General features: G+C 58.8%; 1 protein-coding gene across 2 annotated transcripts; it reads left to right on the forward strand.

The window, feature by feature from the left end:
- Positions 1 to 413: 413 nt before the first annotated feature.
- On the forward strand, positions 414 to 16,981 carry GPR108 (G protein-coupled receptor 108). Of its 2 annotated transcripts, none has more exons than XM_074934885.1 (18): positions 414 to 534; positions 3,119 to 3,238; positions 4,304 to 4,354; positions 4,953 to 5,035; positions 5,704 to 5,834; positions 6,854 to 6,936; positions 7,359 to 7,430; positions 8,036 to 8,137; positions 9,059 to 9,192; positions 9,329 to 9,404; positions 10,318 to 10,391; positions 10,971 to 11,088; positions 11,721 to 11,851; positions 12,502 to 12,545; positions 12,691 to 12,740; positions 12,860 to 12,943; positions 13,682 to 13,815; positions 15,373 to 16,981. In XM_074934885.1, the coding sequence occupies exons 1-18, from the start codon at positions 421 to 423 to the stop codon at positions 15,443 to 15,445; spliced, it is 1,674 nt and encodes a 557-aa protein (XP_074790986.1). In that variant the 5' UTR covers positions 414 to 420; the 3' UTR covers positions 15,446 to 16,981. The 2 variants fall into 2 exon arrangements, with proteins under 2 accessions (XP_074790986.1, XP_074790987.1); XM_074934886.1 differs by having other exon boundaries at positions 7,362 to 7,430.
- The last annotated feature ends 2,566 nt before the right edge of the window (positions 16,982 to 19,547 follow it).

Genomic DNA, 19,547 nt, shown 5'->3' on the forward strand with positions numbered 1-19,547 from the left:
AAAGGCCCCAGAGCATCCTGGGAATTGTAGTTCCAGCCAATGAGCTCCAGGAAGGGGAAGCCCTCGCTGGCTAGGCATCATGGGAAATATAGGGTTCGCCCCCTCGGGCTGATGGGAAATGTAGTTTCTAGCGCTAGGCATCATAGGAAATGGAGTTCCAGCCCAAGGCAGCATGGGAAACGCTGCCATTGGTGCGTTTCCCTGTCAGCCTCAAGGCCTGTGGGCGGGGATAACGGACTTCGCGCTTGTATTGGTTGACCTTCTCGGCAGGGGGCGGGTGCAAGCGACGAGGTGGGCGATGATTAGCGGCGAGGCGGGGTCGCGGCGCGCCGATTGGCGGACCCGGAGGCAGGCGGGGGGCGGAGTCTGAGTGGCCGGACCGGGACGGGACGAGGCGGGGCGGCCAGCCGGTGCCCAGGGATGTTCGGCCGGAGCCGGCGGGGGCCCGGGGCCTCGCGGGGGCTGGGGCGGCTCCTCCCGCTGCTGCTGCTGCTCGGGGGCGCCGCGGGCCGGATCCACCGCCTGGTGCTGACGGTGAGCGCGGCCTGGGGAGACCGGACCGGACCGGACCGGACCCGACCCTCCCCCCTCCCAGGGATCAGACCGGACCCGACCCTCCCCCGTCCCGCGACCCGACCCGACCCTCCCGCTCCCAGGGATCAGACCGGACCGGACCCTCCCCCGTCCTGCGACCCGACCCTCCCCCCTCCCAGGGATCAGACCGGACCCGACCCTCCCCCGTCCTGCGACCGGACCGGACCGGACCGGACCCTCCCCCCTCCCAGGGATCAGACCGGACCCGACCCTCCCCCGTCCTGCGACCGGACCGGACCGGACCGGACCGGACCCTCCCCCGTCCCGCGACCCGACCCGACCCTCCCCCTCCCAGGGATCAAACCGGACCCGACCCTCCCCCGTCCTGCGACCGGACCGGACCGGACCGGACCCTCCCCCCTCCCAGGGATCAGACCCGACCCCCCCCACCCGTCCCTGGATTGAACCGAACCGGACCCTCCCCCCGGGTACCGGCACCGTCTTCTCCCACCCCTTGGGAAAGGACCGACCTGAAATCCCTAGGACTGGACTGGGCTGATACCCCCCTCCCCCACGGATTGGTCCCCCCCCCCCCCCCAACCCGGGATGAGACCAGCTCCTGAGCTGGGAACCCCTTCCCCTGGGACGGGACAGGACTGGACCCCCCCTCGGATGGGGATCATAATCCCAGGATGGGACTTCCTGACTCTCAGGACTTGACCAACCCTATCCAACCCTGGGAAGGGACCGACCTACCTTGGCTTTGGGGACTGCCCACAACCCACACCTGGCATGGGACTGACACCCCCCCCCCCCCCGGCTTTGAGCTGCCAGCTTCCCTTCCCCCCCACCACTCTGAGGCCTCCCCTGCATGATTCCCCCCCCCCCCGCCACTTGCTGGGACTTGAATTACCCTTGGGAACACCCCCGGGAATCTCCCTGAGTCCTTCCTCTCTCCCTGACTTCCCTTGCCTTCTCCCCAGCACCTCATGATCCCCCCCCCCCCCCCCAGCCTTCATCTCTCCCCTCCCTGTCTCAGTTACGCCTTCCCCATCGTCCACCTCGGCCCTTCCACAAACCCTCTCCCCTCCGCCACTCCTCCCCGTGGTGCCTGGCCCTGACCAACTTCCCAGACCACCTCCTCCCTTGGTGGCCCCTCACGCAGCAGCCCCTGGACTTCCAGGTGGAAATGCTCTGAGAACGCAGTGGTGGGGGAGTGGGGGGTCTGGGTAGCTGGGGGGACCTGATGTGGACAAGGTCATTGGTGTTTGGGGGATCCCCAGATGAGGTCTGGGGGGAGTCCGGAGTGGATGTGAGTTTGCAAGGTGTTGAGACAATGTCACACGGAGACATGGGCTGCGGTTTGGGCAGCCCAATGTTTCCGGGGTGTGGAAGCCCAGAGAAGTAACAGGGGGTTGGACCCTCAGGCATGGGCGGCTGAGAAGGGTGTCAGCCAGGCTTTCCAAGCTTTCTGTTTTATTTCAGTATGTGGATGACGTTTATTTAGCAACTGAAACGCAAATAACACCGGGACACTAGATAACACAATTAAATGATCAGATGAACTCGTTGGCTACATGGGGGGTTGCTTTATTTCCACATGTTCTGCTGGATGAAGACACCGCCCTGCTCTCACCTCGTGTCCCACCCCTGGCCACCCTCCCCCATTCTACTCACCCAACACCTTAGCCCCCCCGCCCATTTCCCCCAACCTGTTCTTCTCCCTCCTCTCCTCTCACACATCCCAGTCTGATCTCCTTGGGGCAGGAGATCTATTATTTTAATTACAAACGGGCCAGAGCTCCGGTCTAACGTTTGTGTGTGCTTGGAGGGGGTGCTGGTGTCTGGGATTTGCTTTGCCCGCTTAGCAGAGATTGGAGCTGGCTATGGATTCAGGTGTGAGCTTCCCTACGGGCTGGGAGGAGGGCTCAGTTCTCAGGCTTTGATTTAGGTGGCGTCACAGCTGACTCCCTTCTCCGGGAGAAAAACATGGCTCAGATCCTGGGCTCAGTACCGCTCTGAGCCTGTCTGGTGCTGAGCAATGAACTCATCTTCTTTAAGCAACTGTGTCTACGGGAGCAGCCCGTCGCTGTAGTATGTGGGCTGGGTTAGATTTGGAGCAGTCCCGTCCCTATGGGTCACCATATTGCCACATCCCAGGGGACTCCGTGTGACGAAATGGCGCTTGGCTGATGCAGACATGTGATCTGGATCCGAAACCCTCTAATCTCACTCCTGCGCCAGCCTCTGCCCCCCCTGCGCCTCCGGAGTCACTTCCTCTTCTGAAGGGGAAGCAATTCTGATGCCTCTGCAGCTCGGGCGGTGAGATTAATCTGGCTCGCCAAGGGTGGAAGAGGTGTTCTGGGCCCCACCTCTCTGGCTGGCTGCACCAGAGTGACTTTAAAGGGCACCTTGAGGCGCTGCCCTCTGGCTGGAGGCTGCTGCGTGGGGCTGTCCCTTGTTTCCCATCCCTGACCCCTGGAGCCTTGGGAGTGGCGTGGAGCCCTGCCTTGTGTTCTGTTGCTGTTGTAAGCCAGTCTAATGGGCTTGGTTGTGTGATGGCTTCCTGCCTTGTCTATTTCAGGGCGAGAAGAGGGCTGACATCCATTTGAACACCTTTGGCTTCTACGCGAATGGCTCCCTGGAGGTGAACGTGAGCCGGCTGCATCTTGGCCTTGGCAGCGCCAAGCAGGAGAAGCCATGGGTAAGCGCAGCGGCTCTTCCCAGGAGGACTGCAGTCACATAATAGTTCTTGGTGCATGCCAGGAAGCGAACCCCCCCTCTCCTCGCCCATGATTCCCAAGGGGACAGCAGGTGTGGGTATGAATGCGCCGCCCCAGGGTGGTTCACACCTGTGGGGCGCTCCTGCAATGAATCTAGCATTCTCTCCGCTGGGAGCAGAGATGGCTGGGTTGAGCTAAACTTCAGGTCTGAGACACCTGCTGTCCTGGGTTCAAATCAGGCAGAGGAAGAATGGCCCAGGTCCCTAGCCTACAACTGGGAGATCAGTTCTGTGCTCTGCCACCAACTTCCTATGTGACCTTGGGCAAGTCACTTAGATGGAGAATAGAGGCCCAGAGAGACACTTAAAAAAAAAAAAAAAAAAAAATGTTAACAGCACTTGGAAGGTTAAATACATGAAATATTGTGGGGTTGTGTGTGTGTATGTAGGTCATTTAAGTACCTAAGATGGATCAGATTCCTGGCGCTAGCCTATACCCTCAGCGAGGCCAGCTGGGGGAGTGTTTTGTATGTGGATGGGGGGCAGGGGGGGTAGAGGCAACCACCTGAATAAGAGCCCGAGTTACCTCTGCGACTGCGGTGATGACATACCCTAGAAGCAGCCAGCAGGGCTCCCCCTCCAAGGGGCTGTCCGTAAAATTCATAATGCATTAGGGGCTGGGTGGGTCCTTAATTTGGCGGGTTTCAGTATTCCAAGGGGGGGGTGGGTCTGAACACATTTTTTGAGGATGGTCAAGTAACTTATGGACTTCCCCCAACACTCAGTCCATCTGGTAAGAAATCCAAGTAGCCGGATACCTTCGGGCCTCCTGGAGTTGATCAGTGAGCTGGTCTGGAGGGCCGTAACTGTGTATCATGGGGCATCTTGATGCCCTGTGTGGGAGACACCATGGCTGGCTGCCTCTTGGCAGAGTTTCTGTGCCCTGCCCCACCTGAGCCTTCCCCATCTGCGAAAGGCTTAGGGATTTGCCCCTTGCTAATGCAGAGAAGGGCTTGGTTATAACAGATGAATCCTTTCTCTTTCCAGGTCGGCTTCAGCTTGTCCAGGACGAGGATTCGCGAGGCCCTGTCCTACCCAGTGAGTTGCCATTCTCTGTGTGTGCATGCAGACTCTTCTGAGTTTTTCGGAAACGCTGGTGTTCTGGAGGGGGAGTCCTGTTCAATGGGTGATGTGTTGCTGTTGAGTGACCCCTTCTGGCCGATCCCCTGAGCAGCGGTAACTGGCTTCACCGCATGGAACCCAGATGGGTTCTCCAGGGCTAGGCTGTTGCAAAGGAATCTGGAAGGGGGAATGTCCGGAATCTGCCATCAGTTACCTCTGGGAGCCACTGGAAAGACTGCCTGTAGGGGAAGTGAATGTGAATCAGTCCCTTGGAGAGGCAGCAGGGCCTAGTGGGTAGAGCTCTGGACTGGAAGTTGATAGGACCTCAGTTCTATTCCCAGCTGTGCCACTGACCTGTTGAGTGTCACATCCCCTCCCTCCCTCCCTGTCTTTTGGCTATTTAGATTGTAAACACTCTGAGGCAGGGACTGTCTCTTACTATGTACAGCATCTTACACAGCAGGGCCCTGATTTGGGGCCTACTGTAAATCCAGATGGTGGTAATTAGTTAGCTTGTACATGGTTTTTTGTTTTTTTTGTCCGATCTGATGCGGGGCAGTTTTCCTCTCTGCAGGGGAAGGAATCTCATAACTGCACCTTGGAACAAAACGGAGCGGAGTCACGAATCCTCTTCCTCATCGACGTCAACCAGAAAAGGCAAGTGAAATTCTGTCTGCGCTTATCTATATTTCATTGGACTCCTCATCCGGCCTCCCTCTAAATCGACTGGAGCCGTTAACGGCAAGTTAGCCTAGTTCCTAGACTCTTCCGGGTCCAGGGATCAGAGCAGCCCCTAGCAAATATGCAGACAGCTCATGTCACCATCACTGCCTGCAAACACCCCTGATATCAGGTGGTGTGTGAGAGAGGACTAGGATTAGACAGGGAATAAATAAGGAGATGTGATGGTGGTGTATAAATTAATGAGTGAATGGTAGACAGAAGATCAGTCAGGTGCTCCTATGTATCCTCTTGTTACAGGAGGTTACACAGTGAAATGGAAAAGGCAGCAGAAAAATTAAACTGCCACTTTTACTCTGAGCACTAGACCCTCCCAGCTGGGAGTAGAACCCAGGAGTCCTAGCTCCCAGTTATAACCACACTAGACCCCACGTCCCTCTCCCAGAGCTAGGAACAGAACCCAGGTGTTCTGGCTCCCAGTGACCTGAAACAGGAGGCATCCTTTAGTAGGGTGTGTCGGGAGAGCGACCCTTTGCATTACTGATCCCGCCCCCTCTCTTCATGTCCCTTCCGACTCTGGGGGGGGCGAACCCATCTCCATTGTGTCACGCCCTCTGTATTGACGCTTGGTTCTGTCCTTTCAGGGTCCAAGTGCGGAAGCTGGGAGAGCAGAAGAAGCTGCAGATTTATTCCGGTCTGATCCCCGAGGTGCAGAATGGGGGCTCAGATCCGAAACCAGCCAACAATAGCAAGGCCCAGGCTGCTGCCAGTAAAGGTGAAGGAGACTGGAGGCGGCTTAGACACCCAGGTCTTGCTGTCTCCTACTTGCCCGGCGTGAAGCAGCCTTCTCCATGCTGCTCAAGAAGGGGCTAGTTTTCCCCCTAACGAGAGCGCTGCAGTTAATTGCTTAACACGGCAGGTGCATCTGATCCCGCTAGCGTTGCCCCATGCACTCAGTATGTAACTCTGTGTGCTTCTGGGGTACCTTTGTTCCAAGGATCTCAAAGCGCTAGGGGGAACATGGCCAGATTACAGATGTAGCGGGACCCCAGTGCTTGAAATGCAGCCATCTTTGGGGTGGAATGTGGCAGCTATGTAATAGGCACCCAGCACTAGTACTCGTGTTTAGGATAGGAAGTTGAGGCTACTATGGCAGTTAATGCCAAGGAGGCAGGTCATCGTTGTCGGAGTTGGCCCGACGGACGGCTGGAGTTAATGTCAAGTATCCCATAATATGTACTGTATAATCATATTAGTCCTGTCTCAGCCACAGCTGCGATTGAGGCCGTATTGTGTTGGGTGCTGCATAGACACATAGTAAGAGACGGTCCCTGTCTTGGAGAGCTCTGTCTAAACAGACATGGGAAGGCTTTTCCCCAGGGTATAGATGGGGAAACTGAGGCACAGAGCTGGAGTGACTTGCCCAAGGTTATGCAGAGCCAGCGATTGAACCCAGATCTCCTCAGTCACGGTGCAGTGCCGTAACCACAGCCGATCCCTCCTGTCTGGTGCTGGGTTGGAAGGGAGTGTGCCATCCGCTTGTTCATTGGAGGTCTCTCCTCCGCGTAGTAACCCATCCTGACTCTGCTGAGCTTGTGGGATTGAGCAGCTGCACAGCACATGGGGCAAGCCAGCAAGGAGTCTGCCTGGTGCAGGGTGGTTTTTGGGGAGCAGCTGATGCAAGGGCCTGAGAGGAGGTGGGGAGCAGGGGTGGCTCCCAGCCTGAGCCACGCCAGCAGGAGCTGGAGTTAACGCCATCTAGTCCTTGACGAAGGGGCATGTTCGTTCTTTCAGGCACAGAAACACAGCAGGAAGTGCCTGGTAAAGGGCCCAATGCGGGAAGCCCCCAGAAGAAGACAGAGGGCGAAGCCAAGCAGGTACATGCCCTTCAGAGACTGAGCCTAGGGCGGTTCCCAGGCAGCTGTACCAGGTCACCAGACTTCTGCTGGCACCTGCTGCCTCCCGATTCCAGTGCCATTCTCTCAGCAGAGCCCAGGGTGCCAACTGCCCGTTGTGAGGCAGAGAGGCTGGGGAGAGGGGCAGGCTTTGGGGAATCGGGCTGGGTGGGAAGTGGCGAGCGATAGAGTCCTGGTCGTTGCTTGCGGCGGTATGAGAAGCAGCCCTCGCCCACGGACCAGCAGCTGGGAACTGTAGCACGGCTGAGCCGCCGGCGTGGTGGTAAGCCAGGCTCCAGGCGATCCCCGGGCAGAGCAAGCCCCGCTCTTTCCTCCTCTCTCACGGGCGGCAGGGGACTCTCCAGCTCTGTGCGCGTTGCTCCTTACTGGCCTTTCTTGTGCAGCAGGATTCCGGCCACAGAGTGGAAGATCTGGTCCTGGCTCTAGGGAACGTGAACGACTCCTACAACTTCAGCGTAAGTGTCGCCCGGCTGGATAGAGGAAGGGCCCTCCTGGAACAAGCCAACAGCTCGTGTTCTTCCCCTGTGTTTCCCCCCCCTGCCCCCAAGCTCAGACCTGTGGGCCCATCCGGCCTGGCATCTCCCCACCCTCACTTCCAAGGCAGGTCAGCCTGGCCCAACTATCCTGGTATCTGCTTCCCTGTAGCCTGTTCCCCTCTCCTCCCTGACACATCAGATCAAATAAGTGGCCTGGTCCAATGGCATCCCACCTCCTGCTGTGTGGGACGAGCCCCTTTGGTCAGTCTAGTCTGGTATCCCTGATCATTGCTGAATGGGGCTGGACCCAGCTGTCTCGCTACAAGGCCTGTCCTGGCCAGTGAGGGCTGCACACTGCTCCTTAGAACTGCTGCTGGGTTGACTTGCTCCCCGCCCTTCCTGGGCCAGAACGGGCTGCAGCCCAGGGAGGGAGGGGCAGAGCCCCTGGAGTCTTGACGTGTCTGTAATGGGAACTCCACTGAGCAGGGGGGATCCTCAGCCTGTCTCCTGCAACGAGTCAGGCTGGATACTTCCGATCAGAGCCCTGACCGGTAACTTGGGTCTCTCCCCCTCTGTCTTTGCAGTTCCACGTAGTGATCGGCTCGGAGGCGGAAGGTCTGTACAACCTCAACTTTCACAACTGCCACAACAGAGCCCCGGCAAACCAGATGCCTTACGACATCACCGTGAGTGTGCATGCGGGGGACGGTAGCCCCCGCCCCCCCCACGCGGAGGCACTAGAGTTCTGATCCTCTGCTACAGACTTCCCCTCTCTGCCTCCGGGCGGATTAGAAAGCAGAGTAAAGCACTGGGACTGGGACTCAGGAGACCTGGGTCCTATTCCCTGAGTGAGCCACCCCCCCCCCCGCCTCCGTGCCTCAGTTTCCCCATCTGTAAAATGGGGATAATGACACTGACCTCTGCGAAGTGCTTTGAGATCTGTGGCTAGAAAGTGCTATGTGAGCTAGATATTTGTATTGCTGTAGTGGCTAGGAGCCCCAGTCCCGGCCCAGGACCCTCTTGTGCTCAGCAATGTACAGACACAGAACGCAAAGCCAGTCCCTGCCCCAAAGACCTGACCACCTAAGTAGAAGCCCAGGCTGCTCAGATTCCCTACACTGAGCCCCAAACGCTTGTCCTGCTGCCATCGACAGGGTGAATGGGCCATGAGGGGTCCTTACTGGGCTGTGGAGTACAAGTGCCTGGGATTTGAACCCAGGTCTTCAGTGTTCCAATCCAGGGCTTTATCCGCCAGGCACGGCTAGTCTAGAGCAAACTGCAGGCATGCCACGCATTTCCAAAGCCACAGCACGTGGCGGGGTTTGTCATACATCCTTGGTCTGTGTTTGTTGCTCCCAGTCCCATCTAGCCTCCCGCTGCACCCCTGCTGTGGGAGATCAGACCAGCTAGCCCCTCTAGCCTGGTATCCCCCCCTGCATGTTGGATCAGATCAGTGGTCCATCCACTGTTTCCCCCACCACTCCGGACCAAAGCAAGGGGCCCCTCTAGCCTGGTGCTCCCCTGCCACCCTGGATCATACCTCCTGGCGGTGGCATCTCCCCCAGCCATAGCTCCCACTCTGCACTGACTCCGTCTCTGCTTTGCAGGTGATGATCCGAGAGAAGAACCCGGACGGGTACCTGTCGGCTGCCGAGATCCCTCTCATCAAACTCTACCTGGTCATGTCCGCCTGCTTCCTGGCCGCGGCCACCGTGTGGGTCTACTTCCTCTGCCAGCACAAGTGAGCCCCGCCCCTCTGGTCGGCTGTGTCCACACTGCTTTCCCCGGGCAGGCAGCCTTCCTCTCTGTTGTACCCCACCCTGCCCTGTCACGGAGCCGCCATGGGCACCTGCCTGATTGTGTCTCTCTACCTGCAGGTTCAGCGTGTTCAAAATCCACTGGCTTATGGCTGCCTTAGCGTATACCAAGGCCCTTTCTCTCCTCTTTCACAGTGTAAGTAGACAGCTACGCCGATGCAGGTGGGCCCAGTGACAAAGGGCTTGAGAGACCTGGGCGCTAGCCATTGGCCTGCTGGCTGATTTCAGGCAAGCTGCTCCTCTGTGCCTCAGTTTCCCCATCTATGAAATGGGAATGATGCTGCCAACCCTCCTTTGTAAAGTGCTTTGAGACCCATAGATGAAAAGCAATCTGTGAGCTAGGTGTTTGTAGTATGGTTGCTCTTATGAACCCCAGTCATGGACCACGACCCCATTGTGCTAGGTGCGGGACACGCACAGAAAGCCGGTAGAGCCTGGTGTTATTGGACAGCAGCCATACCTGGGTTCACTGCAGTCGGGCTCCCACTGACCCCCATGAGCCTCGGCCTCAGCCTAGTTGGGGTGTCTCTGTCTAAGAGGTGACGTGCCCAGGGCCTGCTGGCTCAGGGGATTGGGTAGAGGAAGACGCTAGCCTGTAAGGTGTTAGCCTGAATCCAGCGCCCCTTGAAAAGCTTCGAGGCAAACTGAACATGGTGGCCTGCCTGGTCCCAGGGTCCTCTCTCCTCTCAGTGCGCTGGCCGGGACAGTGTCCCCCTCCCTCCCTCTAAGCCTGTGTCACCCCTGCTAAGAATCTCTGACCCTTCTCGGGGAAGGGCCGATCTATCTCCAGGAAGACAATGGTGTCTCTCTGGCATGCGGGGCTGAGACCCGTTGGACTCCTCTTGTGCACTGGCTGCCCGACAGCTGTCTCGCGATGGCTGTTACCCGGCCGGGGCACGGAGGTGAATGGCTCTGAGTCCCCTCGGCTTTGCCACCAGCTCTCTAACAAGCAGATGGCCTCTGGGTGGCTGTGGTGGGCGCTCTCCCAGCCTGTCTAGCCTGAATCGGGAGGCTCCAACTGAGACCCCGTTCTCTGTCCTCTCTCTCAGATCAACTACTATTTCATTAACACCGAGGGTCACCCGATCGAGAGCTTAGCCGTCATGTACTTTGTGACCCACCTGTAAGTTCAGAGCGTCCGGTTACGGGGCCTACGCAGAGGGGACATTGATAGCCCGGCATCACGGCTGGCTCCGGGGGTGGGGGCCCTGGGGGAGCCACTGGATAATGGGGGAGCTTGCAAGTATTGTAGTCCCAGTTTCTCTCACCAGGGGGCACTGGCTGGGGGTGCTGCTTGCCACCGCTGGGAGGGTTGCTGGGGAGGTCTCGCTACCACAGTCCTCCCAGCATGAGGGGCCCTGGAGGGTGTCGTAGGACACTGACTGCATGGAGCTGATAATTGCAGGGGATGGTGTAGGAGGGCTGGCTGTGGGTGGAGCTTTTAGCCACTCCAATCCCAGCCTCTCCCAGTAGGGGTCACTGTATAGAGCAGGGCAGGAGCGCTTCCTGTGGGGGAAGCGCCTGGATACTGCAGTTCCAGCCTCTCCCAGCAGGGGGCGCTGTGAGGAGCAGGGGCAGTTGCGAAGGGGGAGGGGGCGTGTCCCGGTTTCTTCAGTCCCACAGCCCCTCTGTGGCTCGCCCTGGGCCCGCCCTGCCTCCCAGAACAGGGCGCCCGCCTGAGTTGCCTCTGGGTCTGTTGCAGGCTGAAGGGCGCCCTGCTCTTCATCACCATCGCGCTGATCGGGACAGGCTGGGCCTTCATCAAGTACATCCTGTCGGACAAAGAGAAGAAGCTCTTTGTGATCGTCATCCCCTTGCAGGTGAGGGGCGTGATGGCTGGGGCGGGGAGCTGCCACTTCTGTGGGCGGCCGCCTCCTCGCCATTCCGCCTTAAAAGCCAGAGCTGTGCTGGGTGGGGATATTGGGCTGGAGTCGGGGTGGGGTCGCTTACGTCCACCCTGAGGTGCCCCCTCCCCACCTCCTAGGGATACCGCAGCCGGATCTGTCCGGGCTCATTTCGGACTCCCGGTGCTGAAAGCGAAAGATTTGGGGAAGCGATTCCCTCGGTGAAGCCCTGTCGGCTCATGGACAGAGCCCTGGGCTGGACCTTGGGGGACGTGGGGTCTGCTCCCCGCTCCGCCCCTTCTCAGCTGGGTGACTTCAGCCAAGTTGCCTCCCCACCCCCCCCTGTGCCTCAGTTTCCCCATGTGCGAGATAGGGATGATGGTACTGCCCTTCCTTGTGGAAGCGCTTGGAGATCTTCAGATGAAAAGGGCTAAATAAGAGCCAGGTGGTAGCGCCCTGCTCTGCCCTGGCGTTTTGGCAAGCGGGGGGAAGATACAGGGCCCACGCTGGGGTGGCAGGTGTTTGGGCAGCGACGGCTAGTGCCCGCCTGCAGGATGCCCGCCGGGGGCTGCGAAGTCCCTTCACCACCCGCCTTTCCCATTGCGCAGGTGCTGGCAAATGTCGCTTACATTATCATCGAGTCCTCGGAGGAGGGCAGCAGTGACTACGCCTCCTGGAAGCAGATCCTCTTCCTGGTGGACCTGCTCTGCTGCGGGGCCATCCTCTTCCCCGTGGTGTGGTAAGAGCCGGGGGGGGGGGGGGGGGTTCTGCCCCGGAGCCCATCTCGGCGGCACTACTGCCTTGGGTTCGGAACCTGCCAGGTCTCGCAAGATAAGCTGCGTCAATGCTTGGATGGGAAATGGAGGAAAACTGCAGGGTGGGGGGTCTGTAGGGGGCTCTCTCCCAAGTCAGCTGTGACCCTGATGCTGCTGTACTGCAGGATGAGGGGGTAAGTAGGGGGTGATCTCCCCTTGGAGTCAGCGCTGACCCCACGGTGCTATGGGGAACCGTCATGGGAGGTTTTGTCATGTCCGTCTCTCTGGGGTCATGGTGGTGCCAATCACTCCCCACCCCCCATACGCCCCCATGGGAAGTGTCCTGTGCAGAGGGGCATCCCGGCTGTGTGCACTAACCTGGGCGCCCGACACAGTGCTGGGGGACCATTGAAGGCTTCATGGGGTGGGGTGAAGGGTGCAAATCTTCCCATAATCCCATGGGAGTCATTGCTTTGGCTTGGCCACGTCCCCTCGGAGGTGATCTCTGCATCCTGCCCCTGTGAGCCATGGGCCCAGCAGGCTCGTCTGCTCCAGGCCGGTGGAGTTGCCCCTGGGAAAGGCAACTCCAGAGCCGAGGGCGGGAACCGCTGAGCATCTGTTTGTCCATCCACAGGTCCATCCGCCACCTCCAGGAGGCCTCCAGCACAGATGGCAAAGGTGAGTCCATCTCGGCTTCCTCCGGAGAAACCCAGCTGCTCCCTCCACCCCCTCACTCTGGGGGGGACTCTGTCCCGCTCCGTCCCCCCCGATGTGGAACCTGCTCCCAGTGCCGTTTGACAAACTCCCCTTGTTTTATTTCCAGCTGCCACAAACCTGGCGAAACTGAAGCTTTTCAGACATTACTACGTCATGGTAGGTGCCCACAGCCCTGGCTCCTCTCTCAGGGACACTGGCAGCACCAGCACTGTGTGCGTGACGGGAGCGGGACCCTGCCCGTGGCCTCAGTCGCTCTCTCTCTCCCCCTCTTCCAGGTCGTGTGTTACATTTACTTCTCCCGCGTCATTGCCATCCTGCTCAAATTCACCGTCCCCTTCCAGTGGCAGTGGCTCTACGAGGTGAGGTTGAGAAGGGGGGGGTGGGGTGGGAGGCAGGATTCCTGGGTTCTATTCCTAGCGGTGTCACTGATCCACTCTAAGATGGGGGACATCTCCCTCCCTCCCTCCCAGCTGGGCTCTGGACATGAGTGGTGGTGAAGTGCTTTGAGATCCATTGGTGAGGTGCTGTATTGTAAAGACGTGTATTATAGGCCGAGTTTTCTTGCCTCTGGACTGGAAGTGGCGACTGGGGATCTGCAATGCAGGTGCCTCTGACCGGTCCCCAGCCTTTGCTTACCCTGCAACCCACCCAGCTGGGACTGTGAGCTGGTGCTAAGTAGACATCTGCTGGGCCAGGAGTTGGCTAGGAGACCACCAAGGAGAGCCCAGCTGCTTCGGGGGATGCTGTGAACTGTGGCACTCTTCCCACTGGCTACTGCAGCAGGCTGGTGCTAGGGGGCGCTATGCTGCACTCGGTCAGATTTAATGTAAATCCAAGGGTCTGAGATAGCTGCAGACATTTCAACAGCCCCCCTTTCCCAGGTCAGTTTCCTGCCCAAATTCCAGGGTGGGCAATACACATTCAGGCCTCGTTGTTGTTTTTTCCCTATCACTCATTGTGTGATTCTTCCCTTCCCTTTCCTAAACTGTTGCTGTGTGCTGTTATGTCCCACCCCAGAGCCAGCTGCATCAACAGCAGCTGCACTGATCTTGGACTCCAATCGCTAGGCCTAAGGACCCTTCTTTCCTTCCTTGCAGCTCCTGGTCGAAGTATCCACCTTGGTTTTCTTCATCCTAACGGGATACAAGTTCCGCCCGGCTTCGAACAACCCTTATCTACAGCTGCCCCAAGAGGACGAGGAAGAGGGGGAGGAACTGCAGATGAATCAGGTGTAAGCAGCTGGATCTCTGGGTGGGGCTGAGAAGAGGGAAGTCAGGCTCATTCCCAGTGCTACTGGGGCTGGTGTAGACTGTGAGCAGGGAAACTCACCCATCTTGTGTCTCTAACATCCTGGGACCAACAGGGCTACACCCAGTTTGCATACATGGAATAGCTATTTGGGCCTGAGTTATGCGCGTTCAGTTTCCCACCTGTGTGTGAACCTGATGAGTAGGCTTGGGAGAATTCGATGTTTATGGTTTTTATCATTTTGATGGATAATATCAATATATTTTTTAAAATATTCTCCCCCCTCCCCCCCCCATTTTTATCACTTTTCAATTTTCACAAGGAAACTAGAAGAGGATCCGGCAAGGGGGCAGACAATAATTAGCTAATGACAGTGGCCATTGAAATTGTCCGTTAAAGTTTTAAACACCAATTGGCAGTGTCCCATGGCAAAATGTACTAAGTAAATAGCCTTCGATCAAACACTGAGGTCTCAAGTTGCATTTTTCTTACTTTGCCTCTCAGTTATCGATGGAAATATTTGTGTGTGTGTGGATGTTGGGTGAGATCCACCTTCCACGTTTACCAGTAAAAATCAAATCCTTCCAAGCTCACTGGTGGAGGTCAGACTAGATCAGTGGTTTTCAACTCTTTTTCTGGCAACCCAGTTGAAGAAAATTGTTGTTGCCCGTGACACAACAGAGCTGGGAATGAGGGGTTCAGGGTATGGGAGGGGGCTCTGGGCTAGGGCAGGGAGTTGTGGTGCAGGAGGGTCAGGGCTGTGGGTGCAGGCTTTGGTGTGGGGCTGGGGATGAAAGGTTTGGGGTGCCAGAAGGGGCTCCGGGTTTCGTGGGAGGCTCAGGGCTGGGGCAGGGGATTGGGGCACGGGCTTACCTCCGGTGGCTCCCAGTCCATGGCACAGCTTGGGTGCAGAGGCAGGCTTCCTGTGCTGCACCCCGGAAGTGGCCAGCAGGTCCGGCTCCTAGGCGGAGGTACGCAAATGGCTCTGCATGGCTCTCGCCCACAGGCACACACCCCCCCCACACTCCCATTGGCCAGGAACTGGCCAATGGGTCCGTTCCCAGCCAGTGGGAGTGCGGAGCCAGTGCTTGGGGCAGGGACAGCGCACGGAGCCCTGTGGTCCCCCTGCCTACAAGCCGGACCTGCTGCTGGCCGCTTCTGGGGCGCAGCGCGGTGTCGGAACAGGTAGGGACTACTGGCTTTTACTGGCCGGCTGCCAGGGTCCCTGGGAGCTGAGCAAGGCGACCCAGTGCCTTGCATTCCGCGACCCGAACTTTGAAAACCACTGGACTAGATCATGAGGGTCCCGCCTGACCTTCAAGTCTGAGTCCTCTTGCTCCTGCTCCACAGCAACCTCTGTTGCTTGTCCGGGGAAGTTCCAGGTGTTAGGTGTAGCGGGTGTTATTGCTTTCCATAAGGGAGGGACTTATCCCTGCAGTTCCAGGAGCTTCAGGACCCTTGCTAGGGCTGTAGAGGAAGCACCCAGATCTGATCCATCCCATCTGAGTCTGGGGTCGTCTGTCTCGCTTTCTCTCTGCAGGGTCACAGAAGCCGGCGTCCATGAGGGTCTCTCCAAGCTGAAGAAGAGCAGGGTTGCCCGTGAGGCAGTGTGAGGCCTATCCACCCAGACTGTTGCTAGCACTCGGACCCTGGGGAGGCTGCCGGGTCCCACCCTGTGGCCCGGCCGAAGACTCCCAAGCGGGACAGAGAAATCTGGGGGTTTGTGTTAAATTCCTGCCTCTCTGCTCCCCTGCCCCACCTTGTGGCAGTGCTGAGAACTGCATGGCCCCGTGCAATTCCAGCCGCTGTTCCCAGAACCAGGCCTGTTCTCCAGACTGCAGGAAGATCAGACGAACTCTGGATGGCTGGGGGCTGCTGTCTCTTGTACGGGGCAGGGGGGGACTTTGGCCAAGCTCCGCTCTTCTCCTGCAAGAGCGGTTTCCAGAGCCGCTTCCTGATCCGTGCATCCCTGCTGCTGGCTTAGATGCATCCTCCACCAGCAGCCCCCACCCTCACCAGCTCTCCCACCCCCTTCTCCTTCACTCCATTGACTAGCTGGGGCCAAGCAGCAAAGGCGGAGCTGGCCTTAAGCACCAACATCTGGCTGGGGTCAAAGAGGTCCTGTACCACTGGGGTGAGGCGATAGATCGTTCCAGGGTGGAGGAGAAGTAGTGGCTGTCTTCAGCTGAGGCCAAGAGCTCCCCAGCCCCACTACATGCTGGTGGTGCTGAGCAATAGGCCAGGATCTAGACAACAACTGAGCAGTGACGCTTGGCTTACGCTCGTCGGGATCTCCGTGGTACCCGGTTAGCTGTGGGCCATGGTTTTCACTCGAGCATTGGTGGTCCCTCCTTCCTGGGAGAAGCAGGTTTTCGGGGGCATGCTGCCCCTGGCTTCTTGCTAGACCCTGTCGGGTGGTAGGTTCAGGTGTGATTCTCGCACCAGCTGGGACTGCAGGGCTTGCGTCTTGGTTGCCTCTCTGTGACTCCAGCATGCTCGCCTGCCGCGTCTGTCTGCTCTGCCCGTCTCCCCGGGAGCTGAGATTGGAGCTGGCTTCGTTCCTGCTCAGACCCCGGTGCTAGATCCTGCCCTTGGTTACCTGTGCAGCTAGGCGGAAACGGGGGTTCCACCCTTAAAGGGAATGAGCAGGGGAGAACCCAGCTTAATTTAGCTCCCAGCCTGCCCCTGTGAGCTGGGGCAACCAACCTCCTCCTCCCGTGGAACAAGCCTCTTTAACCCCAGACACAGAGTAGGTGGGACCCGCTCATGCACAAGGCCTGTACCCCTGCTGGGATTGGCCCAGCACCCCGAAACAGCAGGCCCTTAGCTGCTGTGCACCAGGCCAAAGGCAGGAGCTAACAGTGTGAGGCCACGGAAGAGTTTGGGACCCGGCCCCTGCTTGTGACACTGCTGGAGTTCAGGCCAGGGTAGAACAGCCAGTGTCCTGATCCTCAACGCAGGCTCTGTCTGCATTTATGCGACCTGCTCGGGGGCTGCAATGCGGGGGCGGGAGCCTCCCCACCAGGGAGATCCTACTGCCGGGGTGGGGGTGGGTGCTACCACCCTCTCTCTGGCTGCCTCTGTTCTCTACCGAATAACTCTGCCCTTGGCTGTGATGCCCTTGTAAGTGCGGGCTCAACACTTCTCCCCCCCCCCCCCCAACACCCCTATTGATTTAAATTCCTCATTATTCCTGGGAACTGTGATTATCACACTCCTAACCCCTGGGTGGATCCCCCTTGTCTCAGCAGGGTTGGGTCAATATGCCCACGTGGTAAGGAGTTCCTTGGCTTAATTGTAACTTTCTGCACAGCCTGGCGCGGGAGGTCTCCGGCTTTGTCTTAGGGGGGTGGGCTCTGTGTATAGAGGGCAAAGCCCTGCATTCCATGCTGGTGTATAAATGGCCCTTTCCGTATCTTGGCTCTGGCTTATTCATTTGGGTAAAACAGCTGCTCTGAGATTGAGGCTTCTCGAGCATGGCGTGTGTGACGGTGGGGGCCCGCCCGGTGCCAAGTGTCATGACTTGAACCTAAAGCAGTGTTCATCCTAACGCACGTGGTATCCAGTTCTCAGCTGGGCTCTAGGGTGGAAGGACCTGATCCTGATCCATCAGCCCTGGGGCCTGCGTGGGCATGAGGGCTGAAGGCTCAGCCTGTGCCTCTATTGCAGAGGCATGGATCAGCGTTCACGTCACGCTCCCCCTCAGTACCCAGCTCCGGCCGGAGCAGCTACTGATCCAACCAGCAGATCAACTTTGGTGAGGAATCCTGGGCGGGCGGCTTGTTGCATCTGTGCTAGGAAGAAGATTGCCCTGCTGACGCTGGAAGCTATTTGACTGACGTGGGCAGGCCTTAGGTCGGGCGAGCAAACGTTTTGGCCTGAGGGCCACATCGGGTTTCCAAAATTGTATGGTGGGCTCTGTTAGGGGAGGCTTCCCCCCCCCCTGCTTCTCACCCCCGACGGGCCCCCAGGACTTCTGCCCCATCCAACCTGCCCTGTTCCCTGACTGCCCCACCCCCCGATCCCCCGCCTGCTTGCCTCCTGCTGCCCCATCCAAACCCCTGCTCCCTCCTGACTACCCCCCCGGACCCCTGCCCCCATTGAACCCCCCTAGTCCCTGCCCTCTGACTGCCCTGACCGCTATCCACACCCCTGGCCCTGACCACCCCCCAAACTCCCCTGCGCTCTATCCAACCCCCCCTGCCCCCTTACTGCGCTGCCTGGAGCACCCGTGGCTGGCGGTGCTGCCGTCACACACCGTGCAGCACAGAGCACCAGGTCAGAGTGGGGCTCGCAGCCCTGCCACCCTGGAGCTTGCAGCCTGCCTGCCCTGAGCACTAAGTCGGTGGTGCAGTGAGCTGAGGCCGTGGAGCAGGGGCCGGGGGCTAGCCTACTGGGCCAGGAGCTCAGGGGCTGGGCAGGAGGGTCCCACGGGCCGGATGTGGCCCCCGCTCTGCCTTAGGTGATGCTTGTGTGGATGCAGTGGTGCTGGACCAGAGAACACAAGGCTGCCACTGGGGTGCAATGGAAGCAATTGATTATACATAGGGACTGTAGCCCTGCAGGATCAGCACGGTCTAGGACGTCCAGCATCCACCCCAGCACAGCCCCCATTGTGGGTTATGGCCCTGAGGCCTCCAGTCCTGGAGCTGGGTTATTGCTCAGGCTCTCAGCTCTGCCCCCTCCCCTTGATCTAGGTCAGGGGGCTTCCACCAGGTTCCCCGCTTGCCGTGTCAATTCCAGCAGCTAAGATGGAGTTCCTGGCTTCGTGGCTGTTGCTCCAGGCAAGGAGCCAGGTTCAATGCGGGGAGTGGAGGGTGGCTGTTGGGGGCAGGGATGGTGCTCTCCTCCTGGGGTAGAGCCCCAAGCACAAGAGGGCTTCTCCAGGCAACCATGATATTGCAGGGGTTTGGGCACAGCCACCCTGATCCTGCCTCTGCCACAGCCTTCCTGCATGACCATAGGCACCTCACTTAGCCCCTCTGTGCCACTTAACCCCTACTGCCCCAAGGTGGGGGGGAGACTAAATACACTTGCAGTTGTGAGGGGCTCAGCTACTACTGTAATGGGGGCTGTAAGTACCATGGATGGGGGGGGGGGGGAGGATAACTTATGGGGCAGCTGTAGGGCCCCAGCTGTCCTGCCTCTGCCCTTCCCTCTGCGGACTAAGAAGTGAGAGTTCCCACGCCTCTGCCGGGCAGCTGCCATTTTCCAACGACTTAAAAATTGACCCCAGCCACCAGGCTCCAGCACCTCTGTTTATTGAGGGATTCCTGCACCCCGGCAGGTGGATCGGAGGGGCTGCCTGGGCCCTGAACAGCTGCTGAGGGAGCGAGTCATTGCACGCCCTACAACACAGGCACATGCTTCCAGCGCTACCGGAGGTGCTGGGCAGGGGGCAGCAGCCCCCCCCAGGGGGAGACTGAGGAGAGGGGGAGATCAGGAAACTGGCCTTTGAAGGGTGCAGGGCCATGAGGAAGAGGCTGCAGACTAAACGCTCACCCCCTCTTGGGAGCTGTTGCGGCCCCCAGGGCGTGCCTAAGAGATGCCAGCTAACTCGCTTTGCTGCCCCGAGCCGGGCCACTCAACCCACTTGAACCCAGGGCCAGGAGCTGCATCGAACCCTAGCTGAGAGTCGGCCAAGTCTGGTTGCACTAGTACCCTCCCAGCCTGCCGGCAAACACGGTGCCCCTAACTCCAGCAAGTGCAGTAGTC

The sequence above is a fragment of the Natator depressus genome, chromosome 20, assembly GCF_965152275.1.
Source record: "Natator depressus isolate rNatDep1 chromosome 20, rNatDep2.hap1, whole genome shotgun sequence".
Taxonomy (NCBI): domain Eukaryota; kingdom Metazoa; phylum Chordata; order Testudines; family Cheloniidae; genus Natator; species Natator depressus.